At 40.8% G+C, this 20,563-nt stretch overlaps 1 protein-coding gene across 1 annotated transcript in view; it reads left to right on the top strand.

Moving 5' to 3' along the window:
• Window positions 1-1,259: 1,259 nt before the first annotated feature.
• Window positions 1,260-20,563, top strand: part of LOC139465595 (uncharacterized) — a 41,337-nt gene continuing 22,033 nt past the window's right edge. Inside the window, exons 1-5 of the mRNA XM_071247303.1 lie at window positions 1,260-1,727; window positions 7,320-7,472; window positions 16,437-16,504; window positions 17,007-17,118; window positions 19,186-19,387. Coding sequence (XP_071103404.1) covers window positions 1,664-1,727; window positions 7,320-7,472; window positions 16,437-16,504; window positions 17,007-17,118; window positions 19,186-19,387 — 599 coding nt within the window. The 5' untranslated portion in view covers window positions 1,260-1,663. The remainder of the gene's footprint in view (window positions 1,728-7,319; window positions 7,473-16,436; window positions 16,505-17,006; window positions 17,119-19,185; window positions 19,388-20,563) is intronic.

Genomic DNA, 20,563 nt, shown 5'->3' with positions numbered 1-20,563 from the left:
TTTTGTATATAAGGGCCTGAAGATGGCAAACTGGCATGTTTTTATATTTCAAACACTGAGCAAGATGCCGTCATTGTATCGGTTCAACACAAATATCAAGAACATTTACTATATTTATGTTGCTTTCAAATCACTTGAAAAATAGTCAGTAGATGGGTGTCTGTGTATTTCCCTCAAACTGATAAAACAGAAATTTATATAATTTGCCACAGACGTGTCCACTTCAAGTTCCAGATGGCTAGGGCGGTCGGGTAGCCTAGTGGTTAAAGCGTTCGCTCGACACGCCGAAGACCCGGGTTCGATTCCCGACATGGGTACAATGTGTGAAGCCCATTTCTGGTGTCCCCCGCCGTGATATTGCTGGAATATTGCTAAAAGCGGCGTAAAACCATTCTCACTCACTCCAGATGGCTAACACTACAGACCTTTCAGTTCCAAATGGTCTCGACCTTGGCGCGACTTTGGATTCCTGCCTTGGATCACACATCAGCAGCGTACATCTCCATCCCTCCCGGAACACGATCTGACGGGGAGGAACATGGCTGCGACTGTGTAACACCTAGACCACTGCCACCCACTTCACATGCCCTGTTGAATCAGTCGTTGAACAAACAGCAAAAGGCGTAAAACTATCAAGAGGTCATATAAAACGGGGGAATCCTAACCACGTGACTATAGACTATGACGTCTTCATCATTTCCATAACGCTGGCCAGACAGTTTGGGAAGAGGTGGAAATCTGATGTGTCCAAATCTGGTGAATACGGAGTATGTTTAATTACTTCAAATAAACAAAAGCGACAGAACAAATCCTTTCCATATTCATCAGAAATCTGTGCTAAAAGCTGAGTCAATGGCACTATCACGACTATATCATAAGCACGTGTATATGAATCACTATCAAATAGTGATGATACCAGGTTTGGCGAAAGGTGAGCGTATCCTGCCCCATCAGCGGCACCCTCCACAAACACACGCAAAGGCAAGTCAATTGTTCCCTGCAAAAACACGGAACATACAAAACATACAATTCCTTATTGGGACTTGTACCTTAACGAATTTCCTAGATTAAACGCCCGGGCGTATATTTCTTTCAGACACTCTTTACGTTTAGTCGTAAGGGAGAAAACTGGGAGAATTACGCGCATAAAAACTACGCAGCATCTAATCGTATCCCGGACTTAATTTGGGAAAATACGGTATGACACAAGTCAAAATTGCATCGGACACCAGCAATATCACGTCGTGGGACATCAGAAATGGGCTTTGGTGTGACGAGCGAACGCTTTAACCGCTAGGCAACCTCACCGCCCCTCCCTGGGGTAAGATGTACCCTGATGACAATGGGGGAAATGCAGACTGTCGGTGTACATCTCGTGACCATGACGCGACTCAAGAAAGCAGCAAGTGCAGAACCACACAGTGCATTCAAACCACCCATTTGTTACAATCCTCATTCTCCTTACTGTTCGTTGTTTTTGATCATCTCTGTGTTTATATCGCAGACAAGAATGAAGAGAAAGTCATCATTTATGCACAGCCTACACTATCATGGCTTTGACTGCATCGCCTCTTCAAGTTTAACATAATTCATTATATCATCGTCGCTGTGTATGCGTGAGTAACCGGTGCTGTGGTTGTCGTGGGACTCAAGGGGAAGAAACATGGCGCGCTGGAGGCTACTCTGTCTGGTGGCGCTGGTGGGGTGTTGGATGTTCATGGCAACAGGTATGTCCCCACGCGCTCTTTTATTTCCGTTTGGCATGCTTGGAATGTGATACATTACAAATAGCGTCTTATCCTGGCTATAAGCGGCGCGAGATGTTTCGGAAGGTATATGTAATACATATAGCCATTCGGTGCCAGACAACAGGTCAGCATCTCGAGTGTGTCCTGTGTAGCCCAGGAACAAATGAGGCGACTTACGCTGCACGTGCAGCTGGGGAATGAATTCTCCGTGCACACCACGAGCCTCGTCTCGTATAAAGTACGCCATGTTTTAGCGGCGTTAAGAAACCGAAGCCACTTGTTGGAGTGTTTCTGGTCTGATTGGCCCTAGCTATATTGATCTATAGCTGAGGGTAAATAATATTTCAAACCGAGGAGAATAATTACATTGCAGTGTGTTGTACTGGGAGATGCAGAGAGTTATGTCTATACACCGAGTAGATCTGTGTCCAATACTGTCCATACAGTGAGTAGACTTGTGTCATACACCAAGTAGACTTGTGTCATCCACAAAGTAGATCTGATAGTAAGATCTTTGAGGGGATCTGCCCTCTGTGTCTTGGTGTGTCTGTCCCAACTCTGTGTCTGTGTCTTGGTGTGTCTGTCCCAACTCTCTATCTGTGTCAAGGTGTGTCTGTCCCAACTCTGTGTCTGTGTCTTGGTGTGTCTGTCCCAACTCTCTATCTGTGTCAAGGTGTGTCTGTCCCAACTCTGTGTCTGTGTCATGGTGTGTCTGTCCAAACTCTGTGTCTGTGTCATGGTATGTCTGTCCCAACAGTGTCTGTGTCATAGTGTGTCTCTACCAACTATGTCTGTGTCTGTGTCATGGTGTGTCTTTCACAACTCTGTGTCTGTGTCATGGTGTGTCTGTCCCAACTCTGTGTCTGTGTCATGGTGTGTCTGTCCCAGCTCTGTCTGTGTCTGTATCATGGTGTGTCTGTCCCAACTCTGTGTCTGTGTCATGGTGTGTCTCTACCAACTATGTCTGTGTCTGTGTCATGGTGTGTCTGTCCCAACAGTGTCTGTGTCATGGTGTGTCTGTCCCAACTCTGTGTCTGTGTCATGATGTGTCTGTCCCAACTCTGTGTCTGTGTCATAGTGTGTCTCTACCAACTATGTCTGTGTCTGTGTCATGGTGTGTCTGTCCCAACTCTGTGTCTGTGTCATGGTGTGTCTTTCACAACTCTGTGTCTGTGTCATGGTGTGTCTGTCCCAACTCTGTGTCTGTGTCATGATGTGTCTGTCCCAACTCTGTGTCTGTGTCATAGTGTGTCTGTCCCAACTCTGTCTGTGTCTGTGTCATGGTGTGTCTGTCCCAACAGTGTCTGTGTCATGGTGTGTCTCTGCCAACTATGTCTGTGTCTGTGTCATGGTGTGTCTGTCCCAACTCTGTGTCTGTGTCATGGTGTGTCTGTCCCAACTCTGTGTCTGTGTCAAGGTGTGTCTGTCCCAACTCTGTCTGTGTCTGTGTCATGGTGTGTCTGTCCCAACTCTGTGTCTGTCAGGTTTCTCTGTCCCAACTCTGTGTCTGTGTCATGGTGTGTCTGTCCCAACTCTGTGTCTGTGTCATGATGTGTCTGTCCCAACTCTGTGTCTGTGTCAAGGTGTGTCTGTCCCAACTCTGTCTGTGTCTGTGTCATGGTGTGTCTGTCCCAACTCTGTGTCTGTGTCATGGTGTGTCTTTCCCAATTCTGTGTCTGTGTCATTGTGTGCCTGTCCCAACAGTGTCTGTGTCATGGTGTGTCTGTCCCAACTCTGTGTCTGTGTCTGTGTCATGATGTGTCTGTCCCAACTCTGTGTCTGTGTCCAACTCCAAATCGGGGAATAGTGTGCAAGTAAGTGGCGCCTGATTTCAATGAGAAAAGATGGAATGGATGATGAGCTCTTTACTTTCAACGTCTATTATCGTTGATAAGCAGGGCAATAACACGTTTTGATAACAGATTCCTTTCCAAATTATGTTTATTTGTTATCCATTAGGTTCTGCTAGGATTCCTGCGGTATGAATGTGAAGTGCGTTATATTACACAATGTGTGGCATTCATCATGCGGCATTGGTCTTCCCATCATGCAGTGCTGGGAATCTCGTCATGCATTGCATTTACGTGAATCTCTGTCAACCTATCAGCCAATGCCTCATCTACCATTTAACGCTAACATAAAACAAATCTGGAGTTCAGAGCTGAACGATCGCAATAAAGTTATAGCCACAAATACTCACAATGTACCCGTCCTTTCATATTCCCTTGGTGTTGTCGATTGAACGAAACAAGAAATTCACAGTATTGACACCCTCACACGAAGAATCCTGTCAGACAGTAGATCCCACCACCCTCGCTCTTCCCTCAATCGCTTCTATTTGCCAATCATAATGGGAGGTCGTGCTTTGAACATTGTGTCGGCTCTTCATGATAGAATTGTATTGTACACTTTTGCACACATTTATTTGTCGGATGAGTGAGTGAGTATGGTTTTACGCCGCTTTTAGCAATATTCCAGCAATATCACGGCGGGGTTCACCAGAAATGGGCTTCACACATTGTACCCATGTCGGGAATCGAACCCGGGTCTTCGGCGTGACGAGCGAACGCTTTAACCACTAGGCTACCCGACCGCCCCATTTGTCGGATGAACCTCTTGTGAAGCATGTCAAGACTCATGATGAAAACAAGGCATTGCACAGTTTTCTTAAACGCGCCAAGGATGTGGGACATAATCTCAATGTCAGTGTTGATTTTGTTGATGGTTCTGTACTGCTGGACGGTACAGAATTGAGTGTCCACCATGCGAAGTGCCATATCAGTCGGCCCACCGTTTTCAAGGAGAGGCTATGTGAACGACCACTGTATCAAATTTATGTGCTGTGTGTTGAGAAGAGAAACAACCCGCAGAGTCTTTCGCCGGAATGAAGTCGGCTGGCCTGAAAAGTGAACCAGAGGGCTTTCTGTTTGATGCCCAGACCAGTTACTTTCCACTCGAAACCGTTAATGTGTGATTTTGCATCAAAATGTAAATATGAAATGTTGAATAATGAGTCTCTTCAACACATTGTCAGTGGATGCACAGCACAGAGGTTCATCTTTGGTACGAGCCAGAATATGCAGAGGGCGTCATGGAAAATGATGAATACAAAATTCTTTCAAATAGGTCCGAAAAGCCTCAGAAATGTCACGCTTGCATCCCAAGTACCAATTAAGTTGTCCGACTCCCCATTGTCCTCGGTGTCAAAGGTTTAGTACCTCCCGATATGTTGACTGACATAAGGGGAGTACGCGGGTTTGCTGCCAGGAATACAGCCCCTCTGACAATCTGGGAAATGCAGAAGGCTGCAGTGTTGGGAGTCTTCACATTCTGCAAAAAGTTTTTGGTGTACTAGGCAGCGCTTCCTGGGAGAAGTCCCATTCGCTGTCTGGGCTACGTGTAGAAGGGACAAGGGCCCTGAGCTGATGATGAGCCTAACCAGCCTGACTGTGGCAGGATCACCCAAACCCCCTTTGCTGCATTTTCTATTTTAATCTGTATACAATAAAAATATACACTGTGTAATAATTGCACGTCAGTGTGGTCTACAACCAACATGTTATATACACTGTGGAATGATTGCACGTCAGTGTAGTCCACAACCAACATGTTATACACTGTGTAATAATTGCACGTCAGTGTGGTCCACAACCAACATGTTATATACACTATGGAATGATTGCACGTCAGTGTGGTCCACAACCAACATGTATACACTGTGTAATAATTGCACGTCAGTGTGGTCCACAACCAACATATTATATACACTATGGAATGATTGCACGTCAGTGTGGTCCACAACCAACATGTTATATACACTGTGGAATGATTGCACGTCAGTGTGGTCTACAACCAACATCTTATATACACTGTTGAATGATTGCACGTCAGTGTGATCTACAACCAACATCTTATATACACTGTGGAATGATTGCACGTCAGTGTGGTCTACAACCAACATCTTATATACAATGTGGAATGATTGCACGTCAGTGTGGTCTACAACGAACATGTTATATACTCTATGGAATGATTGCACGTCAGTGTGGTCCACAACCAACATGTTATATACACTATGGAATGATTGCACGTCAGTGTTGTTTACAACCAATATGTTATACACTGTGTAATAATTGCACGTCAGTGTGGTCCACAACCAACATGTTATACACTGTGGAATGATTGCACGTACGCGTGGTGTGAGGACGTACATCTGTTTCCCAGCACTATACTGCCATACGTCATGTGTTATCCATAGAGCCGAGGGCTGTTAAGAGGTTAGCGATCTACATTTAATCTATGCAGACATATCTGCGAGTCTACAAGTCATGACAGCAACCATGGCCCTACCGTCTGGGACTGAGTGCTTATACAAACAAACCTGATCAACAGAATTCACACAGATCGATATGTATGGTGATTCACCAGGCGTGACCCAACATCGCTCGCCTGTACCGTTCTGTCCATAGCTTCATCAGTTTCTCATCAGCACCACGTGGATCATCTAGTCATTTATTGAGTTAAAACTTCAAAAGTTGCCAGCCTCTCAACATCAGAAAAACGATCCATGACAAAAGACTCGCTGTGCAGAGTTGCGTCCCTTAGATGTGCCAGACACCTGTCATAGTGGGTTCGATTCTCGGTACGACCTTATTATGTCTTTAGGTCTGTCAGCACCATGGGTTTCAATGGGTTTCACCAAAGTGGTAGACATCTGAGACCTGCATCACTTCGGACGTTCACCCCACATTAAGCTGACACGCAGTGATATAACTGAAATACTTCTCAAAACGACCTCACTCACCCATCCTCGTCGTCGTTGATATTAGTTGTGTTGTTTATTACTATCCATGTCGGCGTCGTTATCAAATCGAAGAAAGGTCAGCTGGATTAGAATTTGTTTGAAGAATGTGCCCTGTATCACAGATTTCATATTTACCCAATCAGTGTACAGTAAACTACGTTTATAACGAACTACGGTTATTACGAACTAAAATTAGTGGTCGCTTTGTGTTCGTTATAACCGTAGTTTACTGTGTGTAAATAACAACGATGAACCCTTTCCATAATCATAACATTGTATTAAGAGCCCATTGCGCGATTCCGATTACATAATAAGCATGTGTTAATGAACCATAGTCTGTCTCACAGTCCCTGAACCATATTACTTTCCCCTCAACCCAGCCCTTTCTGCAAATGTAAAAACGCTAAATGTAGCAAGTCTAGATTTTCCTCAGGTTCTAACTCTCCCATTTCACTCTAGCTTCTTAAATGGAGTTAATTCTTCCATCAAAAAAAAAATCATCTATTTTCAGAGACTAAGCGTCAGTCTACATGAATCACTATGAAATAGTGATGATATCAAGTTTTCGCGAAAGAGGGAGCGTATCCTCCCCGCCGGTTTCATATCACAATAAGACAGTCAACGCGGCAATGGAGTCTGTAAGACTTGTACATACTTCCTAATGATGTATAGTGCGCGATTATGAATCTCCTTTGCTTTTGTTTTAATTGAAACGTGTAGAACGATGGTAGATAGTTTTAGAATGAGTAAAAACTATTTTTGTTAAGCTGACGCTGGGAGGGAGAACGCTGGGGTGGAATCCAAATCCAGCGACACCCGCTCCAGCGACACCCACTCCAGCGACACCCACTCCGGCAACACCCGGACCAAAACTAAGGGGAGGCAGAAGAAGATCAGGAAGAAAGTCAAGACCCAGAAAGGTTTGTTCGCTCTGTACAGAGAGAATCTCACCCCAGTGTCTTTTGATATCAAATATATCAAAGAGTGTTCATGTATTTGATATCAAAAGAAACGAGGGTGAGATTTTATTTATCATCCAACATCATTCTTCCAACTTTTTCAGTTTGTAGACAGTAATAAGCAGTGTCATAAGTGTAAAAAGTACTGCTAACAGCTTCAGTAGCAGAGTCATTAGTGATGTCATTTGATTGTGACGTCATGGTAACCAGTGACGTCACAATGGTCTGCAAAGCATTGTGATGTAATGTCATTGCAGCGATATCTACAGTGTAGATATATAGAATACTAAACGAGCTCCCGTGTAATACCAATTTTATAGTACTGGTATCTGACGAGCGAAAGCGAGTCAGATACCACAGCTATTCACGAGTTTCATAAAATTGGTTTTACACGGGAGCGAGTTTAGTATTTTATTTATTACTTGCTATTTATAACGTTTTTAGAATTATACTGTTGAGTGTAAATAGGCTGACACCTACACGATCCACGGCATAATCCAACTGAGTTTAACACAGTAATACTTCAAATACGTCAAAAGTTGAAACGTATGACTTTAATACCATCCAACGGTCCACCTTTAGAATTCAGGCGTCCGTTCCACAAAATTATCGTAGCGTTAAGGTTATCGCAACTCATATACTTTAACTTAGACCGACTATCGTTGCGCTACCGTACGATCGCCTTGTGGAACGGGGCCTTGCACCTCATAGTTTACAATGACGTCACAATACCGATGACATAATTTGTGGAATTGTGTTGCAAGATCCTTCGGCGAAACAATGCCATGTGACGTCAACCTAGCAACAAGGTTGCTGGGGTCATCCAGTGTGCATAAGATCCTCTCAGTGATCTATCATCTCCACACGCAATGTCGTTGAATAAGCCAAGGGATGTTGAGAGCTTTCAATATTTGCTCGTGAAACGTGTTCCGAGAGTACATAAGCACGCGTTTTGGTATTACACAATGTGTAATATAGCTGTATGTTTATTAAACGGGTGATCTCTTCACGGGCAAGTAATAAATCGCTTGATCTCATCCAAGCGATATCACCTGTGGGGGCCAGTTTTGGATGATAAACAGGTGGTACTAATAGGGCCTGTAAGTCTCGCGAAGCGCTACTTCCGGTACTAGCATTTCCGGTGACATGCCAATATTCATGAACTAGTTCTGCTTTCGAAATGCACGACCGCCAAAGCTAACTCTGTAGACGGGACCAAGTATACTACCATGCTTGGTTGTCACCGCTGTTGACAGTCGTAAAAGTTCACTTATTTCGGTATAATATGATCGGTTATTTGTCATTCTTGCAAGGTTTATTGGTTCCTGATTGACAACTGACAACCATAGGACCGTTCGTAAAGGTATGTGTTCTTTTCTTTACCTTTAAACTAATTTTAACCAGTGCGGTACTATCGTTCAAACGCGTATTTATAGTCTCAGTGGACAGTGTTTTATGATTACGGAGGATGTGTTACATGTTTCTCTGATGTTAGATTATTTATGAAGATGTAACTACTAATAGGTAGGCCACATTACCCAACTTACCACGTTATTCTGGTATCTGACAGCATGAGCAGTGTCAAGGAAGCCGTGCTTTGACAGTTTGAATAGGCATTAAATTATTAGGCAAGATTTGGGGGATGAAATTTGGAAAATTTATGCTATGAACATATTTTTAAACGTGAAATATATTTTAGGATATTCTATTAATTTATTTTTTTAGTATTATTAGTATTTAATAAACCAGTCATATGTTTGAAACTTAAATTTTAAAAATGCATTATATTTGGTCATATATATATATTTGCTCTGTCACTCACCATTTTCCATTATGGCATTTGTTAGCTTTGATGAGAAACTTATTTTTAAAATATGTTTTTTATGAAGGAGGGTTTATGCAGTGTATAAAGCATATGCATAAATTGTTGTGTAATTATCAAAATTAGTTTGTATATTTAATGTGAATAGTTATAATAACATGCAGAGTTATTATTATTTGCACTTTGGTAGGCTTGAACTGAAGTTTTACTCTCATCTAAATGTAAAGGATGACAAAAATTAAGGAACACACACACACACACACACACACACACACACACACACACACACGCACTCAAAAATGGTTTATTGAAATAATTAAAAGTTTAATTACCTATTTTGGATGAATGAGTCTCATTACTGCAGGCCAAAAAGATTTTCATAGCCCTGCCAATGTATATATTAATCCCAAAAATAATTACGCTAATTAAATAAATGTCCTCTCAACATGCACCAAAAAAGAATATATGTGAAACTTCTATTATAAACATAAACAAAATTATAGTGTCACAAATCACTCAATAGTTAATCAAATAACCATGAAACCAAATCAATACATTATATCGATGACTATGATATAGTATTTGAAATAAATATATCAAACCCTAACCTGTAAAACACACATATCCCTTGATTTCGAATTCCATTCGAATATACAATATTATGGGCATAATGAAATTGTGTCAGTCAAAATTATTTTTTTTATTTTACTTGCGAAATTCAGTTGAAGACCTCTTAGTCTTAGGTGGTTTCAGGTTTGTGCAACAAGTAACTGCTGTTAGTATTCCATATGAATATTCACAGTGATATACCTATTTTTCAATTTGTGTAAACATTATTTGTTAAGTCCGGTGATGACTAGAACTGGTGTTGGACAATGGTAATTTTACACTGTGTATGTACTTGATGTCTAGCTCTATGTTGTTGCAGAACATGGATGGGTTTTTTCTTGGTTATGCAGGAGTGAATTTCTGTTGTACAGCAACCAAAAGTCGAAGCAGCATCCAGCACACAGCAACTTCAAGTCAGAAGTGGCCAAAATGCAAGACAAATACACTGAATTGTGTAGGTGATCACCAATGACATGTCCTACATTAAGAAAGATTCTTACTATTATATGAAGTGTAATGTTATTCTGAGGGAAGAAATAAAAGTGTTACACCTTGTCAGCAATATAATTGTTATGACACTGCAGACTGTGATTGATAGCAGGATTAATTGTGATGAACGGTAGGGTTTTTTAAATTAATATTTCTGGTTGTGAGGCTCAATTGAACCAAGTAAAGAAAATTGCCACAAGTCCAAAACATTACCGGTAATACATTCACCTTATCACTCAATCAACACTGATGAACACAAATTTAGTGCAACCATATTGACTTGATGCAGAGATAGAAACAATTGCACCTATTTTTCATATATTTGTGTATTTCAAATATTCTGCTCAAAATCCAAGTCAAACAAATGAGGTAACTGACATTTCACATTTTTCGCTATCTATTTGGACCAATCTGTTTTAAGATCTGGTCAAGAAATGTCAATTTTTATTGGCTATTGTTCTATGAATCAGTGTAATTTGCATGCTGGACCCTAAAACAGCGATGCAAAAACAAGACATGTTGATATTTCAACAAAGAATTCATTTCACAACTGCCATGCCATTGGTTAAGTTAAATTTTCATTGGTAAGCGTCTGTTGTATTTTTTTGGAAACTCTTGACCCATAAACATTCCATGTGCATTGTTATGATATTATATTCAATATCAATTCAGTATCATGGCTGATACCAGAAATATTACAAAACCTTTTTTTGTATGGCATTATCTCAGACAAAAAACAATAAATAAGCTTCAGATCTATTCAGTAATTTTATTCCAAGGTCACAAGTATTAAACATTCATGGCAAATATTCCCAAATGCCAAACCTGAACAAATAAATGTGCCAGCATGCACTGTTACTGGTGTCAGTATCTAGATTCACACTGGACTGGAGAGTCCCAAGATGTTCTGCAACACTATGTTGATGACAAGTAGGTCCTGTTCCAGCAAGTGTCCAGTGTATATGGTGTATTCTGATGGTCACAGACATCATTTACAGAACCAGTACTTCAGATAGAACTTTAATATGTTTACACCTGTATACACAACAAGAGTTGTTCTTTCATAGGCAATGCAATGCTTGACCACAAAATATTCCAAAAAATATGTTATAGTCCGAGATGCTCTTGAGGTGCAGTTATGTTTGGCATCAAGGTAATTCTGGTGATCCATATGCATCTACTCGTGGGTCAGATGAGGAAATCTTTCTCCCCTCAAACATGGAAATATGGCCCAACTGCAAAAGATAAATAACACTTATGAGATCATATAATATATACTTCTAAAATACCAGTCATTTCTTACAATGCCCACATCAAGATATACTTAATAAATTAAGCATGTACATTGTACCACTGGAGTCCGTATCTAAAAATAGACGCCCTCATGCATATTCATGACCATCTCCACACGCGAGCCCGAAGGCATGCGGGCGTCTATTTTTAGATACGGACTCCTGTGATTGTACCTTCAACTGAATATGATAAACAAATGCTAAATGGGGTTGTAATGATCAAGTCTATTCACATCATACAGAATACATTTAAGCACAGGAGTCCGTATCTAAAAATAGACGCCCTCATGCATAATCATTCGGGCTCGCGTGTGGAGATGGTCATGAATATGCATGAGGGCGTCTATCTTTAGATACGGACTCCTGTGATTTAAGTGAGGTCACTTTTCAGAGATCTTAAAAACAAACACTGCAAGGATTTAATCATCATTATTTACAAATTAGATTAATATTTTTTGTGTGTGAATACAACCTGATTTTTAAGTGCACATAACACTATCATCGTGATATTGGCACATATCTTTATTTATTTACACAGGCACCCCCATAAGTCTCCTTGCACAACATTAAGTATTGACAAAATTTGCATTGCCAACATGCACATGATAGGCCTTCTTTAAATATGACTATAGTTTGTGTCATCTCCCCATGGACCTACAAATATAATTCTGTGACGTTCCTTATCATGATGTTTATCAGAGCTGAACATTTATTATTGGAAAAGGTAAAGGATAGATGTAATGGAAATTTGCCATAACATTGTATGGTGCATAAACCGAGAGCATATTGAAATACCTTCAGAACGAGTGTTTATGCTCATTTTACAACGCCATCACCATTGTACGTGTGATGATGAACCATGAACCGACCAGTATTGCCTTATCAACACTGACAATTATACCAACTTATCAGAAGTGTGCAAAAACCTCAATATTTATGAATGGGTAGCGGCCAGTTTCACATCGACCATTGGGCGTCTTGACAACACTGCAACTGCTTTGACAAGCCAACACTTGCTATTCATGTTCCCCATCTCGAGTGTTTTAATGCCTGTGACAATGTCATGTTTTTCTAAGTTACACCTGCGTGTTCCAAATATGATTCGCCGGGCCCTGTCCGCCATTGCCGCGAGACGTTGTTTGTCACCGGAAGTACTAAATAACGTTATGTCTCGCGTAGTCCCGTGACCTACTTACACCCCCTATTGACCTTTTTCACACTTCACTACTTCCGGTTTGAAAGCGAGGCTTGGAGAGCAGAAGGTGAAGGCTGGATAGCACATGAAACACATGGAGATGTCAACAAGGCACGCAATCAGGACAAACTGTGACAATTTAACCATCCCGGTACATTTATCGTAAGTATGGAACATTATTCTTATTGACAAACTATTCTACTGTTATCTGGTCTCCTTACCGATATAAATTTGAATCTGGCCGTTCTGTTGTGATTTCAATTTAAAATAGCCATGACCACCTGGTAACTCCCAGTGCAGTTTATGGTAGCTGAACAGACTTAATACAAATGCTACTGAAATCTTGTAAAGAATAATTCATTGTTTACACACCATTAAGCCAAACTATTTATTGTGAGTTTAAATAACTTTGCGGGTTGTATTTGAAGTCGAAATACTGACCTTTTGACCAGATATATGTCAGAAACTAACTAAATTGATATGTTGATATAATTAAATTTTCGTTGTGTTCATGGAAATTCCTGCATTCTGATTAGCTGAATTGGTCAAGTGTTATTGCATTCATTTCCCAATGAATGTAAAAAATTAAGCCACGCCCACCGCTGCGCACTACTTTTATTACTGCGGAATGTCGGGGAATCCCAATATTACAGTCGAGGGAATTCCCTTTCTGCTCACGTGTATCGTCATGCACAGGACATTTAGCGACTTTCATGCATATTCATTGTCCAAACTCCCCTTTGAAACCGAAGGCCGAGAATGAATGAAACAGCAAACGTGCAGGCTCGCTCGCCAGTTTTTTTTCCCGCTCGCCTCGGTTCAACTTTCACGTCTTCGCGTTTCATTTCTAACTAGCATTTCTCCAACTGTTTTACCGTAATCAGAGAAGTAATGTTTGAATCACGCAGTAAATGACCATGTTATTTGAAACAGCCGCCTTCACTCGGACATATTTCTTCCGGTTCGTTACAGTCTGACTGTTGCAAGTCTTTTCGCCTCTTGCCATAATTGACAGGTCAAATGAACATTGTTTTAATCCCACTCTCCGTTGATTGGCTACTGACTGTGTAGGCGTGTCAAGTTGTGTGCATAAATTAAACGATCACCTGATTCATGTCACGCCACTGTATGTATTCCTACACCTGGAATGTTCATCAATGCCGTCATTTTTGTCTGTTTTGATATATGCAACTGTTTTGGGTTAAACTATTGTAGATAAAACATGTTTTACGTTATCGAATTTAATTATAAGCATTGACTGTGTATTTTTTTCGGTTCATTGAGGTATGAATCGAAAAACCGATGTGCAAACTTTTGTAAGAATCCGCTACGCGGATTCATAGTTTGCGCATCGGTTTTTCGATTCATACCTCAATGAACTGAAAAAAAAATACACAGTCAATCCTTAAAATAATGTATCAAATTGTAACCTACTGAGAATTTACAATCGTAACAAATCAAAAGTTTGCATCAGTTGCGTATTTGATGTAAATAGTAATGGACTCAAATGCATTCCAATAAAATATTAGACCTCTCGATCTACTTGTGCTGTTGTGATTGTGAACAGTTGTTATTTTGATTGTCAATGTTGACAGATTAGATAGAATGAGGTGTAATATTTCAACTGAATTATTTACTTTACTGTACCAATTTAATCATGTCATGAAATGAACAAAACCCCAACTAATTAATGTCCAGTGAATGTTCAATCTACATTTGATCTTTATATAATTTACAGAAACAGATAACTCTTTAACAGTTTGTATTCAAATATTTCAAATGCATAAATTGATATTGACATTACTAAAAACTTAAATTATAAACAGAATTATTTTTAATTCCCATGCGTATTGCAATCATAACTCATTAATTCTCTTTGTTTAATTGTGAAACCCATCTGGTTTTATGTCCAAAAACATGTTTTGAAACTTTTAAAACAAAAAGATTTCTTTTGTGCAAGCAATTGCCGTTTATGATTGATTATTAATCATATCAATTTATATATAAGAATATAGTTGTGCTTACTGTGTCATTTTGCAATAATTATATTGTTATGATGTAATATTTTACTATTGTTAACAATCTTTAGAACTTTAGTTTATTTCAATCAAGTCAAGTGGTGTGATCATTTTGATATATTTTTATAATTCAATCAAAACGCGAAAAATAAAAAAATATAAATACATAGAAGTAATTTGTTTTCCTTGTCAAATAACGATGATAGCATGAAATTATCTCATGCTCCTTGTATGCATGCTCCTTGTGAAAATTCATTCCATTACTTCTTCGAATGTACCTTATATGATGATTTAAGGGAGACATTACTGACAGGCTGTGACAGCTATCGATAATCTAGGAGGACAAAAAACTCTACATAGTATTCTTTTTGGTGATCCAAACTTAGATGTTTTCCTGAATACAAAAATATTCTTGTCTGTACACAAATTTATAGAAACGACTAACAGATTCAGTAGCTAGCATATTATTGTTTCCAAACTGTTATTCATTAATATTGTTAAATCTATATTCAACACTAAAATGTATAATATTAGGATATGTATGAGATACACACTGTCTTCACTTTCCAGCACATTGTACATATCCTTCATATGAGCACTGTATATATATTGCGCACTATGTTTCCACAATGGGAAGCTTCAACTGTAAATTGTTCATTTTCATTATGCAATATTATGTATAACTGTATATAGGGAGAAGGCAGTAATAAGTGCTGCCCTTTGTCTTTTTGGACAATAAAATATGTTTAATAATATTTCATCTTGTGATCTGACAAAGTTAATATTTTCAAGTCAAGATATCAACTTTAGTAAACCACATGAAGGGATAAACATTGCATTTGACAAAATAAATTCAAGTCTTATATTTTCTTTGTGATCTTCATGACCTTACTCAGAAAACCATAGTGTCAATGAGGCAGACTGACTGTAGGTGTGACAAAACGTGATATTTCACCTGATTTTCACTCCAGCAAAAGTATGTTTTCAACATGGTTAGACTAAACAAAGTATTTCATGATTAAATACATACTGGTAATGCAAATATCAAAACGTGTTTCATTAAAACAAGAGCTTTAGTACACTGTCATTAAATTGATGCATCTGATGTCCGTAACCTGCAAGAAGACTCGTCCCCCCTATCGATGAATGTTATGTGCGAAAATACGACAAACCAATCAGAATACGCGTATGATTTCAAATTTTTCGTCAAAGAATCCCTCAGAATTAATTTTTCATTTTACATATGTCTTGAATCTAAAAATATAACCAAGACACAGTTAAATGTGCTCAATCATACTATATAATTCCGCATGTCCAAATGTGCTTTAAATTGCATCTGGCTAGTACACGTAGTTAAGTACTGGTTTGCCGTACATGTTAGATGTGACAGCTCTCTGAGTCACTTTCAAAGCATCAACAACAAGTACATACCAACACAAATTCAGCCTGCTCTCTCAGACACGTGATGACGTAATGCCACTCTTGATCGAATATTTCCAGAATTTCCACATGAACACGATCGTGATGAGGATGAGGATGACACTGACGATGAACCGAGGCGCTTCAAGGTGAGATCATAGTCACCGATTCAATGTATGTTTGTTTGTTTGTTTGTTGTTTAACGCCGCACTCGGCAATATTCCGGCTATATGACGGCGGTCTGTGAATAATCGAGTCTGGACCAGCCAATCAAGTGATTGGCATCATGGGAATCCATCTGCGCAATTGAGACACGATGACATGCATCAACCGATTCGTAATCGAGTCCGGACCAGACAACCCAGTGAACGCCCTGGGGATTGTGGTTGGGGGTAGGCGACGGTGGGCGGTTGTTGTAGAGGGGGTGGGTCTGCTGAAGGGGTGCCGTCAGCCACAGGGAGATACGTGTCTGGAAACAGAGTAAACCAGAACCCTGAAACACTGACATCAACTTTATTTTTGGGGGATAACACTTTCTCAGTGGCTTCTCGGTGGCCGGGTGGGTTAGACTTTGAGTGCTGGCGATAAATCGCATTAATACCTTTCAAAGCGGCGTTAACCCAAGTCACTCACTCACTCAATGCCCCACAGGGAACCTACGGCTTGACCGCGGCTACATGGGAGGCAGCATTCATGCGCGGCGACGTGTACAACGGCGTGGCCTACTTCTTCACCATCCGCTACAACAATACCCCAGATTCAAGTAGGTTGTCTGAATTTACTACGAGGGCTGTTAAAATAGTCCTAAGCCAAACAAACAAAACCAATAATTGTGAAATTGTTTTTTTATTATATTTTTCAACATCATCTCCCTGTTTTTCATATCGTATCGATAGTGAAGCTTTTCAATTCCAGTCAGGAAGAAGCCACCGTGAAAAACCCATTCATGGCAGCTTTGAGGTTATCGTTGTCGTCACAGCGCTTTCAACGAAGGTGTTCTTTCAGTTTAAGAACCAAGTGGAAATCACTTGGTGCCTGATCTGGCGAGTATGGAGAATGAGGAAGCTCTTCGAACCTACATTGTTGCGCAGCAACCTTTGCAAATAGAGGCGTGTGTGAAGGGGCATTGTCATGAAGTAGTAGAGATCCAGCAGTGCCATTCCATGGATTGACGTTTTGACTGGGGTAGACGCATGTTTCATCACCCGTTGCTTATCGCTTTTTGAATTTGACGAAATCCTCCTCAGTTGGCTCTAAATGTTCTCTGGCAATGGCAGTCCTTATGATCAGAATTTAGAATCTTGGCACCAAATGAGCAGATATCTCGTTCATCTGTATTGTTCATGAATAATAGTTACAATAGATCCATGGCTTAAACAAACCTTAACAGTGGAATAGCTGGAGCTGTTATCACCATACACTTGTGACATGTGATCATGAATTTCTTGGGGAGTTCTTTTCTCTAAGGTAAATAATCTGATGACTGCTCGGTACTCGTTCTATTCCATTTCTATCTCCATTTTGATCCATATCACGTTCAACTGGCAATTGCTAATATACCAACGGCCTCAACATCTCAAATATACTTGCACTGAAAGACTCAAACAATGTACTATATTCACATAGTTGAAAGTCAGGCTTTGAACTTTTTTTACCAACCCTCGTACTCGAACAACAGAAGTACATTGTAACTGGTCATCGTAGCAATATTCAGCACCCTGATATACAACACCCTGACATTCAACATCCTGGTATTTAACAGCCTAATATTCAACACCCTGATATGGTAAGTGAGTATGGTTTTACGCCGTTTTTAGCAATATACCAGCAATATCACGGCGGGGAACCCCAGAAATGGGCTTCACACATTGTACCGTTGTCGGGAATCGAACCCGAGTCTTCGGCGTGACGAGCGAACGCTTTAACCACTAGGCTTCCCGACCGCCCTTCAACACCCTGACATACAACGCCCTCACATTCAACACCCTAATATTCAAGACCCTGACATACAGCACCCTGACATTCATCAGCCAGACATTCAACACCCAAACATACAACACCCTGACATTCAAAACCCTGGCATTCAAAACCCTGACATGCAACACCCTGACATGCAACACCCTGACATTCAACACCCCAATGTTCGACACCCTGATATTCAACACCTTGACATTCAACACCCTGACATTCAACACCCTAATATTCAACACCCTGATAATCAACACCGTGACATTCAACACCCTGACATTCAACACCCTAATATTCAACACCCTGATAATCAACACCTTGACATTCAACGCCCTGAGTAACAACACCCTGACATGCAACACCGTGACATTCAACACCCTTATATAGTAAGTGAGTATGGTTTTACGCCGCTTTTAGCAATATACCAGCAATATCACGGCGGGGAACCCCAGAAATGGGCTTCACACATTGTACCGTTGTCGGGAATCGAACCCTTGTCTTCGGCATGACGAGCGAACGCTTTAACATTTAGCTTCCCGACCGCCCTTCAACACCTTGACATACAACGCCCTCACATTCAACACCCTGACATTCAATACCCTGACATGCAACACCCCGACATTCAACACCCCAATGTTCGACACCCTGATATTCAACACCTTGACATTCAACACCTTGATATTCAACGCCCTGAGTAACAACACCTTGACATTCAACACCCTGACATTCAACACCCTGATATTCAACACCCTGACATTCAACACCCTTATAGCAATGTTTCATTGATGAGTCCCTCAGTCATTTCCTCAAAGTGACAAAGTCCAAATATCAAACTGTTGAACCGCTCCATGTCAATCCACAGTGCCCACCATCTGCCAGAACACCGACCTCTACGACAACTCCAACTCCAACCTGAACGTCAGCACGGAGGAGTCTGACAACACCACGACACAATCAATACAGCCGGGCTTGTTTTACTGTCCTGGGGACGGCGACAATGACGACAAAGATTTCTGCTGTGGTGACGAGAGAACGGAGTACTGCTGTGCCGGGCCTGTGGAGAGGTAAGATAGGAGCACTGTTGCGCTGAGGGGACACGGGTGGCTCAGTTGTCTAAGGCGCCACGATTCGCTGTGCATAGTTGCGTTCCTTTGGGCACGCCAGAAACCTATGATTGTGGTTTCGAATCCCTGTTATGCTTTCTGTTTTCTCAGCACCATCACAGAAGTGGTAAACGTCTGAGACCTGCATCACTTCGGGCTTTCCTCCCACATTAAGCTGACACGACTTGATATAACTGGAAACGCGGCGTTAAACCCAACTCACTCACTCACTGTCGTGCTGAGCACCATCTGTCAAAGATTCAAGGATAAGGTTTATACAATCCTTTGCAAGGGTCCTACACAGCATGCACATGGGCATTGTAAAGGAGAGTAGGGAAATGTGTTAAAATGATTGGACTTATATAGCGACATGCATGTACGTGTGTGTGTGTCTGCTTGTACTGGTCCGGACTGATGATAGTGCTAGCCCACTGAGATACCATGCCGCAGTTTTAACATGAGTACCCCACACAGACACAGTATACTGGCTTCGAACCTACCAGTCCATGTTGAAGTCCATTTATGCTGAGCGTCAAAGCAGGGTAACAACAAGTACCGTCTTTTAACGTCTTTTGGTTTGACGCGTCTTGGGTCGATCCCTGGACCTTCCGCTTTCCGGTCTAATTGGCATACAGATGGACATTGTAACGGGTCTAAGTAGCATACAGATAGACATTGTAACGGGTCTAAGTAGCATACAGATGGACATTGTAAGGGGTCTAAGTAGCATACAGGTGGACATTGTAAAGGGTCTAAGTAGCATACAGATAGACATTGTAACGAGTCTAAGTAGCATACAGATGGACATTGTAAAGGGTCTAAGTAGCATACAGTTGGACATTGTAACGAGTCTAAGTAGCATACAGATGGACATTGTAAAGGGTGTAGCATACAGATGGACATTGTAAGGGGCTCAGTAGCACACAGATAGACATTGTAGGGATCTAAGTAGCATACAGATGGACATTGTAAAGGGTCTAAGTAGCATACAGATGGACATTGTAACGAGTCTAAGTAGCATACAGATAGACATTGTAAGGGTCTCAGTAGCACACAGATAGACATTGTAGGGATCTAAGTAGCATACAGGTGGACATTGTAAAGGGTCTAAGTAGCATACAGATGGAAATTGTAACG

The sequence above is a fragment of the Haliotis cracherodii genome, unplaced genomic scaffold (genome assembly GCF_022045235.1).
Source record: "Haliotis cracherodii isolate W230 unplaced genomic scaffold, xgHalCrac1.p SCAF_18, whole genome shotgun sequence".
In the NCBI taxonomy this organism is placed as follows: domain Eukaryota; kingdom Metazoa; phylum Mollusca; class Gastropoda; order Lepetellida; family Haliotidae; genus Haliotis; species Haliotis cracherodii.
The sequence above is the reverse complement of the archived record's forward strand: the minus strand, read 5'-3'. Positions and strand labels throughout refer to the sequence as shown.